Below are 16,701 nucleotides of genomic sequence, written 5' to 3'. Positions count from 1 at the left end.
GTCGTATTCACTGTTTATTTTTTTCACTGAGTATACAGGATTATATAAAAATTATATATAAATCATATTTGTACTATATATTTGTCAGTTATTTTTAATTTAAGATGTTGGATGAGCGATTATTTAGGTTAATTCTTCTTAGACGACCAGGAGGCGGGCTATGTGGATGAAACTATCAAACTAATCCTCACAACCTTTAGATCCAAAACAGACAGCTCCACCAGTAGACCGAAAAATAACATAAACTCATAAATGATGGCAAAAATATTAAATAGATTGTACTTTAAGGCGAAATCCTAGTCCAAAAGGTACACTTTTATTGTTAGAAAAGCTCAAGGGGGCAAATTCGTGCTAAATTGAAGTACCTAGGGAGGGTTACCTCTTTTTATTGTTAGAAATGCTCAAGAGGGGCATTATTCATGCTAAATTGATGTATGTATGGAGGGAAACTAACACGTTGCTGAAACTTATACTACATTTACTTGCAATATGTTAGCACTCCTAGATTGGCCAAGACCAAGTTCTATTGGTGATGGACTCCTAACTACTTCCATCAACAAAAATTATCAAGTAACTCTATTAAACATATGGGAAAAAATCACCTAACATCTTTTCTAATACGTGGAAATTAATTTTGTTTTCTGCATCCATTTACTCAGAGCAGGAATGCTCTCTTCCTTTAGATGAAGGAATAAAATTGTCTACCTCGTCCTCCAACTTGAGAATCAATGCGGTTCTGTCCTATGTACTTAAATCATCAAGAACAGGTTTTAAATCCCCCTTCCATGTTATCAAACACCTTGACTATTTACATATAGATTTTCCAGTGTTGAACGAAAAATCAGACATTCTTTTTTCGATAAGAGCAGACGCATTAGTCTTAGTCCCATCCACAACATATTTGCCCAGAGCAGTGATTCAGAACCAAAACGATAGATAAATTCTATCATTTTCCCTGCCAATCTGCTACAGTAGTTTCAAACATTCATGTTTATATCCTTCAATTTTCGTAAGCTAATTCAAGACGTTTGGTTTCGTACACCCTGTATAAAAGTCACATGATAACGTACAAGCAATGATCCCACAGAAAGCCACAAGCTTAAGAAGTCTAGATATACAGAAAGTGGTCACAACTCACAACTTGTTTAGTAGATAAGAGTATATGGTTTCTTCTACCCAAAACTATGCCCTTCTAAAGGACCATAGGGGGTGCTTTTTTTTTTTTTTTTTTTTGGTTGTGGGGGGGATACATAGAGACTTGGAAGGACAAAATTCAGATAGCTTCTATAGCTGACGAGGGTATAATTCAACAAGAGAAAATATACGAGGCAGGCTCTCAAAGTTTCTTTCAAATGCATATCAAATCATTGATGCAGGTTGTTATGAACCAGCACGCTAGCCTTCCACACGGAGTAACCAAAAATAAAATTCCCATCTATTCCATCTTTAGTTAGATTTAAATCAAAGCAGCTTAAGTTGCCGAGAGCTACTTCAAATTAGTTACTGCAAGGGTCAGAATCCTTCAAGGACATGTTATGGATTCCCTTTTGGTGGACTTGAAGCTCTATTTTCAGTATTGTCCGATGTTAATAGTTTCTTTTTATTATTCAAAAAGCTTCTCGCATAAAGGGTCCCAAAGACAATAACCTGAAAAAATTTAAATCAAATGTGAAACAACTTTTTCTCCACAGAAAACAAAAACTGAAGTTTCAGCTTCCAAAGCCAAGAGAGAAAGAAGTTAATGCTTACAGCTCCTAGGCATTGCTCCCAGCTGAGGGGATGAGCAAACCACAAGCAAGACAGCAAAATGCTCACCAACTAAAATGAAATTCAGCACCAATATCAGTTAGGCACATGTCCACCAAGTGGTGAGTATCATTCCTTTTCAAACCCTCAAACTATTTCTTATTACCTGTCTTGTGGTCATTATGGTGGCAAAGGTTAGAGCACCAAATGTGCGGATTGTGTACGAGATAAAGAATTGACTAGCTGTCGCTACCTGCAAAAAGAAATCCAAACGGATAGTTACATTTTTAATGAAAGAAACGAGTTCTACACAATTTGGACAAGTACTTGTTAAGCAAGAACAGAGAATCTCTATTTAAACAAATCAGGATTTTCATATTTTAAAACAACTTACAGTCGAAAGCAGAGCAATGTCAAAGAAGCAATCATGATGGCGAGATACAAAATCAATTGCCATGAGAAGATTGCCCTGCATGATTAGACCTAAATGGAAAATAAAAAGCAAATTCTAGTCATATATAGTCATCGGAAAATAAACCAGAAAAATGCCTTTAATACAAACTTGGGGCACCCTACATCACCTTATAAACATTTAAAGCTATGTCATTCAACCACATACTGATCCTAAGAGAAAATGATAACTCACTAGAGCTGCAGCCATATCATTGGATCTTAAGTTCTTAACTAGCTCTCAAGAATTTCTTTCCTAGTGAATGCAGATGTTTGGCTAGAGTTTCATCCAGAATCATCTAACAGAAAGGTCAAATAATATGCAGTACACAGAAAGGATATTATTCAGAACATTGCGGAAAATTGATTGGTGTGTAGTGCTATGAATAGTCAAAATTTCGGACCTAAACTGAAAAGCAATTCAAGGCCAAACACACTGAAGCTTGGAAAACTAAGTCTTCTTACTCATAAGCTGTTGTTTGAGATTTGCATTTGAGACAATTTATAGAATCAATTAAAAGGCTATCAACAAATATATAGAGCACAAGAACTGTGAGTCCTCCCAGCAAACCATGGAAATTATTGGAGATGACAAGCTTAGCAAGAAGAAATGGAAAACAGCAGAATAGTTAACTTTAGAGAAGTATTCAACAGCTTGTCCGGTGTATTATCTTTTTAGAGACGTAGATTGAATTCCTTAATATTCACTCAAACAGAGACCTGTTTCCCAACTGCAATAAAAGAGATCTTACCAGTGAAACTAAGAAGACAAGAACAGACAGTTGTGTAGAATATCTGAGTGTGTATTTCCATCTCATAGCCTTTAAAAAGTTTATCCTGGAACGTGCTCGTAAATCCATCAAACCTGTGAGATCAAATGCTTATTAAAGCCTTGTTTCAGAAGCTAACAAATTAATATTCAATTTTAATAGGTGATAACCACATTGCTCCTTTTACTCATCTAAACAGGTGGAGATCTCAAGGGGCAAAAAAGACGCAACAACATATCCGAGTGAATGTTACAGGAGCTAATACTCAAATTCTCCCTGGTAAGCACATGTTCTCTTAGAACAAAGTGGTCATATAAACAAAAACTAATGAAAGAGAAAATCGGATAGGGGCATATTTGCTTCTTAGGTTAAAATTTTGTATCTGCTAGTGGTGGTGAAGTTTTTGATATCTTTCCTTTGACTCAGGTATTATCTTAAGTATTACTCTGCTATGGACCAATTAAAAGAGCTAGTTGAGCAATAGCATCAGGCAAATGGAATTGTAAGAATTTATTGGGAGAGCAAAACAGATGGATTAAAATTTGAGAAATAGGTACATATGCCAAGTAACATAGATTTTGTACACCGTAAAGCTAACAAAATATGAGTTCTACGTATAACATGTTAATCATTCAAAAGGTTAGTACAAAGCACATTGTGATCTTCTTCCAACTTTGGATCAACATAGCAGTTTCCAAGCATAGAGCATTCGGAGTTCGATATCTAACAATAAATCATACAAAATAAGGTGAAAGACAGTATATCAAGGAAGGAAAAGAGAGAACATTATAGAAACATTTAATGCTAAACAACATCATTAAAGTATAAGGTACGATATAGAAAGCTTGAAAATTAGTTTTTTAGATCTCTAGAACACATAGAAAGAGAGAACATTATAGAAACGTTTAATGCTAAACAACATCATTAAAGTATAAGGTACGATATAGAAAGCTTGAAAATTAGTTTTTTAGATCTCTAGAACACATAGAAAGAGAGAACATTATAGAAACGTTTAATGCTAAACAACATCATTAAAGTATAAGGTACGATATAGAAAGCTTGAAAATTAGTTTTTTAGATCTCTAGAACACATTCTCAAGAAAGTGTCAATTTTAAGCAAATCCAGCTGTTTAACTTAACATTTCATTAATATAACAACCAAAGTTTAAAATGTTGGATAATGTCAACTCATACCCAAGATAACCCATCATAAGAGAAACTCCCCAAATGGTGCTTTCCCTTCCTCTACTGTAAGGGCTAATATCACCTTCTGCCTAGAACCAAAAACAAACTGTAAAAAACTTTACCTCGAGGGTACAACTGCACAAGCTAATATACTGCAGATACTAGGCAACCCAAACACAAGTACAAGCACCAGAAACAATAATTCTGTTAGTAAGCCTGTATTAGATTGGAAAATCAGAAGTACATAATTCTGTTTGGTGCTAGTAAATTCTGTAAATAACTGACTTCAAAAGACAGTCCTCACCTAAGTTACTCGGACTCGGGTACGGGTATCCAACACGGGTACGGATTCAAAGGTCGGATCCTTCATGATCTAAACTTTAGGATTCGAGGGTATGGATCTAGGTACGGGTACGGGTGCGGGAATTCGGCGAAAAATTAATAAAAAATCTAGAAATATAGCTATAAATTGGATGAAGAAAAAAATTTGAATTTTTTTGGCTTTGGTCACAGAAAGTCGAGATGAAGCAGAGAGAGAGAATGGCTTCTTTGTCCATTTTCTTGGTCTTTTGGAGGGAAAGTAGGTAGAGAAAATATAGGAAAGATGTATTTTGCTGTCAAGAAAGGTCACTCTGTACCCCACTTTTTTGACAAGAAAGTTCACTCGGTACCCCCACTTTTTTGACAAGAAAGCCACTTTTCATGGGATAGTACAATAAAAAATATAAAGAGATTTGTACCACTTCCTTTACTTACGGAAATTTTCCTTAAAATTATGGTAACACACCCGATCTCGTCTGACCGGATCCGACAGATCTCACACCCTTACCCATGTCAGTGTCGTGTCGACACGGGTACGGTGCCCAAATTGCCGAGTCCGAGTAACTTAGGTCCTCACAAGGTAAACAACATTAGCGTCACACAATTCTAGTTAATTCCAAAGATACGGAATCAGTAAAATATTCATTCTCGTGTTTCAGGTCAGCATGAAAGTTCCAGGGAATTGCAGTACAAGCTGCCTAAAAACGTTGATGGCTCCCCCCCCCCCCCCAAAAAAAAGAGTATAGGAACTTCAACCCCGTAATCTCCCATTCAGTACTCGTACCTTATTTAGGCCGTTATATCTGTCCATTGGATGTGTATGTTGTCATATCTCTCTGTAGTTAGTGATCCAGTACAATAACTATTAAGCCTCAATCCCAAGCTAGTTAGGATTGGCCATAACTCATAACAATCCTCACTATCCGTTTTGCTCCATCTGAAACCATTTTTCCAATATTTAATGATTTAGATTGTCTTGTATTAGCAGTTCTTTATATTTTTTGCTGATATACGAATGTCTACGAAGATTAAAAGGACTCCTAGCAAAAATTGGACCTATTGGAAGCTTGCTTTCATGATTAGTCTTGATCCAAATAGTTGGTATCGCCTATATGGATCTTTTTCTCTCAGCGTATTCTATTCTCCCCTAAATCTATAGGGATTCCAAGAGATTGTAGGTCTTTCTAGATAACTTCCTTTCCTGATGAATCATGGCTACTACAAGGTCAACCAAAGCACATGAATTTTGAAAGATCCACGGAAAATACGTTCTGAAAACAATTCCTGTTATAATTTGGTTTAATGGCAATTCGGAGAAACACAATATGTAACTGAAAAGAGGACATAAGTTATTACCGGGTACAGAATAAATAACGAACAACCAAGTGTGACTATGAATGCAACGAAATAGTCCTGCCCTTTGTACTTCTTTTGCATGATGATAGTGCCCCATATCTGCATGAACACAAAAGGAAAAATGAAATGGGTATCAAATGGGAAGCATAACTCAATAGTGTAATTTGTATAAGCAGAACATTGTAGGAGAGACAAAGGAAAACTACGAGATGAAAAAAAGGCTAAATTATTCAGAAAAATAGGTTACTTTTAGAAGCTTCAGCGAATGAGGCGTTTCTTTATTGATATGCTATGTGCTAAAATAACCAAAAGAAAACCTAGAAAATACCTTATAAGTTTAGGGGTCGTTTGGTTGGAGGGATAAGGGATTATAATCTCGGAAAAAATTATAGGACTATAGTATCCCACGTTTGGTACCATTTCTGATTCCGGGTATAGCAATCCTGGGATTATTTATACCACAATCGTGGTATAATTCTTATACCACACTCTATGTGGGATAACAATCCCGGGATTAGTAATCCCTGGATTAAAAAATGACACATTTACCCTTCTCAAAAGCTTTTCTCCAAAATATTTAAGAAAGACAAGGTTAAAATTGGGAAAAAAAGTTTACCCCAATTTATCTAGTTTAAACCAAACACATGTTGTGTATTATACCCTGTATATCTCATTTTTAGTCCAATGAACAAAACATCTACCAATAAAAGTGAAGGCCACTAAATAATACCCTCATTATTTAATCCTTGTATTATAATCCCGTCATTTATAATCACCAGATAAAACTTGTTCCCCAATCAACCGACCCCTTAGTTTTAGTGCTTCTACTAGTTATATTTTCATAAGGACGGACAAATTTTAAGGAAAAATTATTCCAAATGTGAAGCATTCAAAGTAGACGGATACGATTATCACGTGCGTGATGAATTTGAGGAACAAAACAACATAGCTAGAAGCCTCGAAACAGCAATGCCAACACTCGAACAGAAAATGTTTTAGAAACTGATTAGAAATATTCTACACCAGTCTCACACAGAGGAATTCTATGTACTTCCTTTTCCAGCAATTACAACAGTCTACAGCAAGTTAACTTACCATTACAGGTATCATTTTGGCACATTTTGCCAGGGTTTGAACTGGAAAGCTGACATATTTGAGAGCCTGCGCAAGAATTAATCAAAATTATCAGTATTTGTTAGTTGTTACTTGACAGCTGCCAAAATTTCAACAACCTTTTTGTTCAAATCGTATTTGTGTTTGTTTTTCACAATCTTCTTTGTTTAAGGCTTACTATCTTTGTTCTCCTTTGTCTATTACTTCATGTAATCATAAGGAAGAAGAAAAAACTTGCCTCGTACTGACAAGTTGTTGTGAGGATGTTAGACACGGAAACAATACAATACTTATGGATTGGAGCTACTGGGTCCAATGCCTTCTTACTTGCCTGCAAATCAGAGAAGAACTGGAGGTAAATGCTTAGTGTAGTGTGTGGCAAAATTCCTAAGAATCACATCTAATACTGAAGACTTCATTCTCTGCCTCGTCAAGAGGCTCTCAGAAGTCAAGTGATTAGAATCATGTTAGGGTATATTTGCAGTACTAGATGAATAAGTCTTTTGAGCTTATAGCCTGGAAGATTTCTATTACCAGTAAAACTCCAGCAGAGACTGCAGAGGTAGTAATCCGATTGCAAAAGACAAGAAATAATGAGTATATAAAGTAGTCCTTATTAGGGCCATAGGGAACTCTCATGATCTTTTCCTGCAAGTACAAATTCTATCATCATGTCAAGGAAATAAAAAGTACACAATATCCAAAGTGAATGTAAATTGTGTTGCTTTATGAATATGGGACTAAAATAAAATCAAAGTGAGCAATTGAACAGGGCATAAATTATTATATATTTTATGCCGTTTCTCTGAAATATGCAGCTAAAGAAAGAAAGTGCAAACGAAACCTTAAAAGAACATATGTTAAATAGAGAAGATCCCCATTCTTATTTTTAGTTACATCTTCAATTAAAGAATTTGGAAAGCAGGATATAGATCAAGGAACTGGATGCTTCAGAGGTAATTGTCAACAGTTGCTTCTTACATGATCACATCAGTCCTTTTTTTTTTTTTGGTTTTGGAGGGGGGGGGGGGGTTATATGTTTCTATGTGTCTGTTTTAACATGTAAACTATGGAAGTAGCAGATTTTACATGAGAATCAACAGAAAACATAAAAGAGTTCATAAATAAATCATAGCGCCAGGAGGGGTCATTATTATTCAGTAGCAGTCATATTTAATAAGAATGCACAAAACAAAAAGGATGTCATGAAAAGAGAACACTTATTCAACAGCTTTATGTAACTGAAGTAAGCTGTCAATCATTTTTTGATCAAGTGCCTAAACGAGCACGCCAACATGTCTAAGTACTTAAAGTAGGACTTCATTGCTATAGATTCCTAATTAACTAATAAAAAATGCATATCCATGATGTAGTTGAAGACATGTTCGACCTTGTAGGTGCTGAGATAAGTACACCTCGCCAAGATATGATACACCATAAGAACGATTTGCTTTAACCTGTGTCTGAATAGTCTGATGGCAGTTCCACTGAGAAACATGCACTTTACAGAGTCGTTTTACGCATATGATGTGGCTCCCTACTTATCAAATGTACACAGTCACACACACACACACACATATTATGTGGCTCCCACAGTAGAACTCAAATGGTGCCTATGTTACAAAGATTCAGGTATATTGTCACTTGTCAGTAGGTGCTAATTTGCCTTAAGCCCTTAGACTTAGGATATGGGCATAGAAAAAATTTAGCAGAAACTAAAACTGTTACGGAGAATAAGCGAATGTAGACAATTTATCGATAGAAGAAAAATCCTAAAATTCATAGTTTTCCTTTATGAATATTTGTTTTATGGCTTGCTAAATACATTTTTTTGTGATAAGTTATGGTTTGCCAAATACAATATTATGCTCTATTCTTCTCCTCCATATGCTCCCTTTTTTTTCCTTGTAGAGGAGCTACACATTTATAACTGCTTGCTACGTTTTGAAAAGACATGACACCATTCGTAAATTGACTGTACCCAACATAGATCTCATAGTCACTCCCCATTCTAGTCACGCCCAACACTATGCCTGTAACAGAAATGCTGAACAGCCAGGATCCTTGGCTAACCCCCTGAAACAGTTCCATCCTCGTCATCTATGGATGGATTTGAGGAATAATCCTTCTTGACACTTCACACATTTAGTGATGGGAATTTCAATAGCTATACTCAAGTAAACCTCTTAAAAGGAGCACGTCAGATGTGCTTCGTTTATCTTATTATTCTGCTGTGGTTATTGCTCCTTTTTTTTCAAATGCTTTCTAATGCTTTCCTTACTATTTTTCCATGGCTTCTTCACTACCGGTTTTCTTTTTCAAAATTGCTTTGAAATGCTTTCCTTGAGCCGAGTATCTATCGGAAACAATCTCTCTACCTTGTGGGAGTACACTACCCTCCCCATACCCCACTTGTGGGAGTACACTGGGTATGTTGTTGTTGTACTCAATTACATGAGACAGCAGACTGATGTCATACATCCAAAATCCTGTATGGGCAGATGAATAAAGTGAAATACCTCAATCACACTGACTTGTATCGCCACAATCTCTGCGGAGAGCTATATCTTCGATAGCTCTTTTACATGTATATTTCTCGAATGTGAGGTCGTCGTCCCTCTTGTGACTATAATTTAAGTATCAAAAACTGTCGTCAGAACAGAGATTGTTCTGAAGGACTTCCGCACCTTATGGCTTCCTTTGTAAATTCCTTTGGGCCCCATTGTAAGCACAAATCTTAACTATCTTGAGTACTAACAGATTTTGGAACTATGCCGTGAAACCATTTCAGCATACGCTGCCATTTGGAAACTGCAATTTCAAATTGTATAGACTCTCTATCATGTTATTACACCCACATGTATAAGCCTGTTTCAATCCCATAAAGGACTGAAATTTCAGTGAGCCGAAGACAAGTCATGAGGGGATAAGTCTTTTAAAATACATAAATTGGAAATGTTTCATACTAGAACATAATACCAAAAGCGTTTCTTTTATTCATTTTCAATAATAAATGGAACACTCAAAACTTATAGAATTAGCAAAATGAAAGCACATTTGACAAGAACTTGCCAAAAGCTCTTAGCTTAAATACCCAAAACTATTTCTCTTTGCTCCAACTGCATATTAAACATTCAAAAGCTTTTAGGATTATCGAATTAGTAAAAGAATCTACATACTCAAACCAAAACCTTAAGACCCATGAGTGGAGTGGCTGCCCGGTCACTTTTCAACCCCTTTAGATACACTTGCTTATCCAATGAGAGACTTTTATATACAGGTGAACGCCCTTCTGCACATAATCCAAACCTGAGGTTCACACATGGACATCCATGCAGACCTACGAGTGTGAGAATTAGTGTGCCGATGCTTGCCTATTATACCATAGTAAACAATCCAAATATTTAAAACAAAACCGATCAGCGATGAGTCGAGTTGTCCAAGACATTCAAACTCCTCTTTGAATTTCTTTGTATATCCGATGTTGGACTTTTATGTGCAACTCAACAAAATCCAACACGTATTAGACAAAGACATCTTACACTGCTCTATGCAGTATACATGAATAACTAAAGCTTTTTTCAGTTTTCAGTCACTAATGAATAAATAACCTAAGTGGCAAGTGTTTCCTCTCATTTTCCTTTTCCCATGCAATCATGCAAGCACCCTCTTTCTAAAACCCTCAACAGTATTATATTATTATAACTACCTCTCCGACCAAAATAAGCGTGGAGCAATATAGTGAATCTCAAAGCATTTAGAAATTTTCATAATGTTAAAAAGCATACTCTATTTGTTTCAATTTATATGACATTCTTTCTGTTTTAGAATGTTCCAACATATTTAACACCATTCTTTTTCTATCCAACTTTCACAACTTCCAGTAAATGAAATCCATTAAAAGTTCAAATCGTAAACTGTTTTTAATAACCTAGAAATCTTCAAGGACCAGTTGTGCACAGTTTGAGACTCAGTAGATAATAGGTCCGCCCCTCCACCCTACTCTGTTTAAATGTTAGACTTTTGTTAGCAGCAGAGTTCAAACCTATGACGTGCCCCTAACGCACAGATCACAAGTTGTACTATTACCACTAGACCAAAGCCATGGGGTGAAATCTTAAACTTTGTTGTAATGCCTTTTTCTATCAAGCTAGCATCGCAATCATTATTTCACTATGATTTTTAATTGATAACCATGGTGTCTGGATCAGCTTGCGCGTAGCTCGACTAAATTCATGAGGTACCTGCTACCTTCCACCAACACAGATAGCGGGTAAGTTTGTACACCAAGGACAGATGGAAAGAAATCATCTAGTATTTTTTCCAGCTAAAATTTAAAGCTGAAACCTTATGGTTTTTGACCCATTTCATTGACCACGAGATCACATACTTAGGTGTTAATTCACTATTTTCTTTTACTCCCACTAATATAATACATTAGTCAAAAATATCTCAAACTTCGTGCTTAGTCAAACATTTCATTTGTATTAAAGCATAAGCACATCTCGTGTGTGTGTTGATCATGCTTGTTTTTAATCACATAATTACATAATAAAGATCACGATATTAAGCAACATGCCTGTAAGATTCCATAGATGACGAGAGTAGACATGATTCCACCCACTGCAAAAGCTCCTTTGAGCACCTTGTTGTCCTTCACCGGCGGCGATAGTGGTTCCGCCATATCCCATCCAATTACCCGCTGTCGCTGTCGCCGTTGCCGCCACCTCTATCTACAATACAACACACAAAACATCTATACATACAAACTCACACATAAAATATATGTGTGTATTTTACGTTATATAAATGTACAAAGGTATAAAATGGGAAACTGAAACATGAAGCTCACCACGGCTGAGAAATGTACGGACGGTCGCCGGAGTTCAGTTCTGCAGATCGCTGTTGATTTAACTCCGGGAGTTACGGAAGAGTGAGTGAGTGAGCTTTTGGACTGACAGAAAAGACCGGTTTAGTGTTTCCGCCGGCGGGTTTATGCTTTCACCGCTTTCCCCTTTTTATGTTTCTTTTTTTAAAACAAAATTCGGTAATGACCGAGGGTGTGATGCCGTCAGATGGAAAGGACCCACTGAACCAAACATAACATGTCCATACATACATTACATATTATAGCTTGTTTGGCCGAACTTCTAAAATCTGTTTATTTTGAAAAATATTTTATTTTAAAAATACTTTTTAAAAAGTACTTTTAGTAAGAATTAATTTGTGTTTGGCTAATTAATTTAAAAAGTATTTTTGAGCAGTAATTAGTGTTTGGCCAAGCATTTGAAAACTATTTCTTAGTGTATTTTTCTCAAAAGTGCTTCTCAAAAAAGTATTTTTGGACAGAAACTACATTTTTCTGTTTCTCAAAAATTATTTCTGCTTCTCCTCAAAAGCATTTTTTTCCTTCTAAAAACTTGGCCAAACACCTCAATTTTTTGCCAAAAGCACTTTTGGCCAAAAAAAAAAAAATTGAGAAAAGAACCGAGGCACAAAGAAAAACCACAGGGGATTATTACTATCTACAAAGATACTATATATATATATATATATATATATATATATATATATATATATATATATATATATTATTTATCGGCTATTATTTTTAGAGACGATTATACTGTGTAGATTTACTAATCAAAACTAAATTAGTCGACAGTCTACTTAAAAAGAATATGGTTTCAATATAACTAAACTAATAGTCTGTTTGGCCATGCTTCTAAAATTGGCTTATTTTGAAGGAAAAAAATCTCGAAAGTGCTTTTCAAAAAAATATTTTTGCTAGAAAGCAGATTGTGTTTGGCTAATTAATTAAAAAATACTTTTGAGCAGCATTAAATATATTACTAAAAGCCTTTTTGCCTAGCTTCTCGGACTTTTGGAAAAATTTGAGATGTTTGGCCAAAACGAAAAAGTGTTTTTGAGTAGAAGGAGAAACAGTTTTTCTGCATTTGGGAGAAGCTACAAATTTTAACTTATTCAAAAAGCAGAAGTAAAAAATTAATGTGTTCACGACAATAATATTCTTACAATAAATTTATATTTTTTAAAATTTATATTTTTTAAATAATCTCTCATTAATTTATATTTTTTAAATAATCTCTCTCTAATTTAACCTTTCCTTCTTCCTTTTTAGTTTGCCATACCTTTCTATTCTTTTTTATTTGTATCATATTTTTTTTCTTTTTCTCATATTCCTCTTTTGAATATTCTTTCTACTATAAATGGATCTCTTTTGAATATTTATAAGAGTAAATATTTGACTTATATTAAATGTTGTATTTTGATATATTTAAATAATCATATAAATAATATGCAATACTAGATACCCCTAATATTATTGCTTTGGAATAATTATTTTTTACATTGATAAAAATCTTTTATTTTTATTGAATCCCATTATAATAAATATTTAAATTCATTTCTCTTTTGAATAATATTGTTATACCCCATAGTTTCGTACGTGAGAGTACGTTGTAAGTCAATTGATGTAAGCTCTGAAATGAGATCATCTTTAAAAGTACATAAAGTAAGTTAATCATGTTAACTTGGAGGTTACAAATATTTAAGATCATGGACTACAAGTACTAAGAGGGTTGGAAGGCTTAGAAGCTAAACCAATTGAAGAAAATAAGTTTCGTTGAAAATCGACAAGTAGGGAATGTTATAACATGTACTTTTGGGGTGAGACTAGGGTGCTCAAAATGATAAGGAGGTTATGCTATGAGTTATTTTTTTCTTATGATAGTCGTGTGTTATGTTTTGAAGTCAAGCGACTTGTGGAACAAAAGTTGGCAAAGATCATCACAAGTTACATTCATAAATATGCTGAAAATTAGGTCAAATGTAGCTGAGCATTTCTCCCAATGTACTTGGAATTACGGGATGATCCATATATCAAATTGATGATCTACGAGTCTAGTTTCTAAAGCATTAAATCGTTCGTCGATACGGCATCGGAGTAGAGAGAGAGATATGTGCAGTTTTGTGAGACTACACACACTGCATAAGTGACAAGTATGTGTGCCACTGAAGCTTTTTGAGCAATAGATTTCGTGTGTTATATGAGGTCTTTTTGGGACATATTATATACCAAATTTAAGGTTTTGGAATTTAGTTTCTAACTCTATTAACCGTTCATTCATACGACATCCGGATAAAAAGATATAAGCATCAGAAGAAGGGCCAAAGATAGGGTGCCAAGCTAGCACCTCTTTGGCCTTTCAAAAGTTGATATATATAATCATCTTTCTCTTCATTTTTCATAGAACACGACCATAAAACCCCCCAAAAACTTACCCTTAATCTCTCTAAAGGGTTCTAAAGAATATTAACATCCCGGATATGAAATCAAGATGCGATAACATCAGAACGATCCCTACAACGTAAGTATCGCTATATCGCCTCTCTTTTTCTTTGTAGTTTGAGTTTTGGAAGGTACTTAATAGTTAAGAAAATGCCTACTTTCTGTATTTAAGCTTTTAAATGTCTAGGAAGGTTGATAAATTCATTTTCTAATAGTTAAAACTCACGGGATGGTGATCGGAAGCCGTGAGTTCGATTTATTTCACTTTTAGTGGACTGTTTTGTAGTCCACCTGTGTTGGCCTCTTGTGCTGATGTTTTATGGAGTTTTGGAGGAGAAAAGGTGCGGAGAAACACCACATAATGACGTGATGGTGGTCTGGTCGTTCGTCGTTACATTCTTAGGTTGTTTGACAGTATTTTGGTTGTCGTTTTATGTATGAAGTGATTAGGGTGTGTGGGCTATTTTGTGGTATATTGTGATGGAGATATGGTTCGAAAATGATGCATGCATGTTGTTATTGTTGTGTTCTTATTGTTGTTGGTATATAGTATTGGAGGAGGGCCTTGCTACAGGGAAAATGCTACCCAAATTTACATAAACGAGCTACTAGTTTAAGTTGCGGACTTAGCCTTTAGTCAGCACTGATTTTAAATCTCCTTATACTGTGGTAGATTGAGTTGAGTTGTTTGAAGAATCGCTTGAAAGGTATTAAGGACTAAACGAAGTTAAGGTATGCTAAGGCTAAACCTTTCCTTCATTTTGGCATGATCCATTAACTACATGTGTTTGATAACGAGACATAAAGAGAAGTTCATATTCCTGAATTTATGTACATTTTCCTAGTCTCATAAGTTACAGCATTCTCCCTTATCGGGACTTCATATTCAGTTTAGTTTTGTCTTCTTTTAGCCATGAGAGCAGAGAGTCTATATATATATAGTATTATAGTATGTTCACCACCATCGAGTTATAATCGATGGACAGGCCCCTATTGGGCAACCTCTGATCAGATGGTAAGTTATATACCGAGCCTATTGTGGTCGAGTGCCTATGAGCGAGCCTAGAATGGCCGGGATACAGAGCCTAGTATGGCCGAGCACCTATGAGCGAGCCTACTATGGCAGAGCAGTTATACATACCGAGCCTTATAAGGCCGGATATCTATTTTACTTACTATAATGAGAGAGAGATGAGTCACTATCAGCAGGTAAGCATATCTTCAATTATATTTAACTCCCAGGTACTTTCAGTTATTATATTATAAGTTCAGTTTCAACTTTCAGTTATTCTGTTGCCTTACATACTCGGTACATTATTTCGTACTGATGTCCCTTTACTGGGGACGCTGCATTTCATGCCTGCAGGTCCTGATAGACAACTGGATAGACCTTCCCAGTATACAAAGTCAAACTTTATCTTGGTCAGTAAGCTTCATTCCTCGGAGTTACCAGGTCTATACCTTGGAGTCCATTTTATATATACAGGTTTAATGAGTAGGTCGAGGCCATGTCCCGACCATGATACAGTTCAGTTATCCCTAGAGGCTTGTAGACGAGTCTTGTATATTTTGTATATCGGTAGATGTTCATGGCGGCTTCGTCGGCCTGCATAGTGATATATATTAGATTTTGGGTATGTTTACCCCTCAGATGAGAGAGAAGTTATTTTCAGATGATTCAGAATATGGCCTCATCGGTCAAAGTTGAGGGTTACCCCTCCAGAGTTCATAGTTAAAGAATGGTACACTCGGGCCGAGTATGGCACCGGGTGCCGGCCATGCCTCTTCAGGTTTGGGGTGTGACAAACTTGGTATCAAAGCAGTTCTATCCTAGGAAGTCTATAAGCCATCTCTAGTAGAGTCTTGTTTATGGGTGTGTTGTGCACCACACTTATAAGCAGGAGGCTACATGGCATTTAGGACTCTCACACTTTCTTCTTACTCTAGATTGTGTGGTAGAGCTCAGTCATAAAAATTCAAACTCCTAAATTTTATTTTATTCGTAATACAACGATACCTACATCCAGAAAGACAATTGGTAAGAGATTGAATGTGGCTTTAGAAGAGTTGAGTCATTAGAACTCGATTTTGCATCATGCTTACAATGAGTAAATGTGAGGTCTTCAGCAGATCATGTATGTACTAAGATGCGTAAGCTTCTTGATAAGGAACCCTAAGGCATGAATATGGTAAAAACTAATAAGAGAATCAGAAGGTAGACATGACTTTCAACAAGTAAAAGAAGCAAGGTGCAGAAGGGTATGTGGTACCCAGTTAGTGAAGATTATCAATATTTACAATTCAGGCAGAGAAATATAAGCATTCCGAGTTACTTTCTACAGTAACAAAGATATATACAATTGGCCACACCCATCTATGTTATATCCTATGGGAGCTAACATTTATCGTTTAAGAGAAAGATGGGATATCAGGATCCAGCTGGGGTTA

At 35.7% G+C, this 16,701-nt stretch overlaps 1 protein-coding gene across 3 annotated transcripts; it reads right to left on the bottom strand.

Annotated features, from left to right (window-relative positions):
- Positions 1–1,322: 1,322 nt before the first annotated feature.
- LOC107808495 (UDP-galactose/UDP-glucose transporter 5B) lies at positions 1,323–11,947 on the bottom strand. Of its 3 annotated transcripts, none has more exons than XM_016633026.2 (12): positions 11,794–11,947; positions 11,521–11,674; positions 7,476–7,589; positions 7,180–7,272; positions 6,924–6,989; positions 5,829–5,927; positions 4,161–4,240; positions 2,949–3,061; positions 2,141–2,229; positions 1,913–1,999; positions 1,750–1,818; positions 1,323–1,647 (listed from the first exon to the last, which is right to left on the bottom strand). In XM_016633026.2, the coding sequence occupies exons 2-12, from the start codon at positions 11,623–11,625 to the stop codon at positions 1,534–1,536; spliced, it is 1,029 nt and encodes a 342-aa protein (XP_016488512.2). In that variant the 5' UTR covers positions 11,626–11,674; positions 11,794–11,947; the 3' UTR covers positions 1,323–1,533. The 3 variants fall into 3 exon arrangements, with proteins under 3 accessions (XP_016488512.2, XP_016488513.2, XP_075090162.1); XM_016633027.2 differs by having other exon boundaries at positions 11,521–11,697; positions 11,794–11,926; XM_075234061.1 differs by having other exon boundaries at positions 11,521–11,668; positions 11,797–11,892.
- Positions 11,948–16,701: the final 4,754 nt, after the last annotated feature.

Source organism: Nicotiana tabacum, chromosome 17 (genome assembly GCF_000715075.1).
Source record: "Nicotiana tabacum cultivar K326 chromosome 17, ASM71507v2, whole genome shotgun sequence".
Lineage (NCBI taxonomy): Eukaryota > Viridiplantae > Streptophyta > Magnoliopsida > Solanales > Solanaceae > Nicotiana > Nicotiana tabacum.
This window is presented reverse-complemented; position numbering and strand designations above follow the sequence as displayed.

Bases quoted from the DNA above. Each gene is read 5' to 3' on its own strand.
- LOC107808495 (XM_016633026.2), bottom strand. From the start codon at position 11,625: ATGGCGGAACCACTATCGCCGCCGGTGAAGGACAACAAGGTGCTCAAA. The intron at 6,990-7,179 runs GCAAGTTTTTTC...ATTCTTGCGCAG, and splicing joins CAACAACTTGTCAGTACGAG to GCTCTCAAATATGTCAGCTT. The intron at 2,230-2,948 runs GTAAGATCTCTT...TTTTCCATTTAG, and splicing joins TTGTCTTCTTAGTTTCACTG to GTCTAATCATGCAGGGCAAT.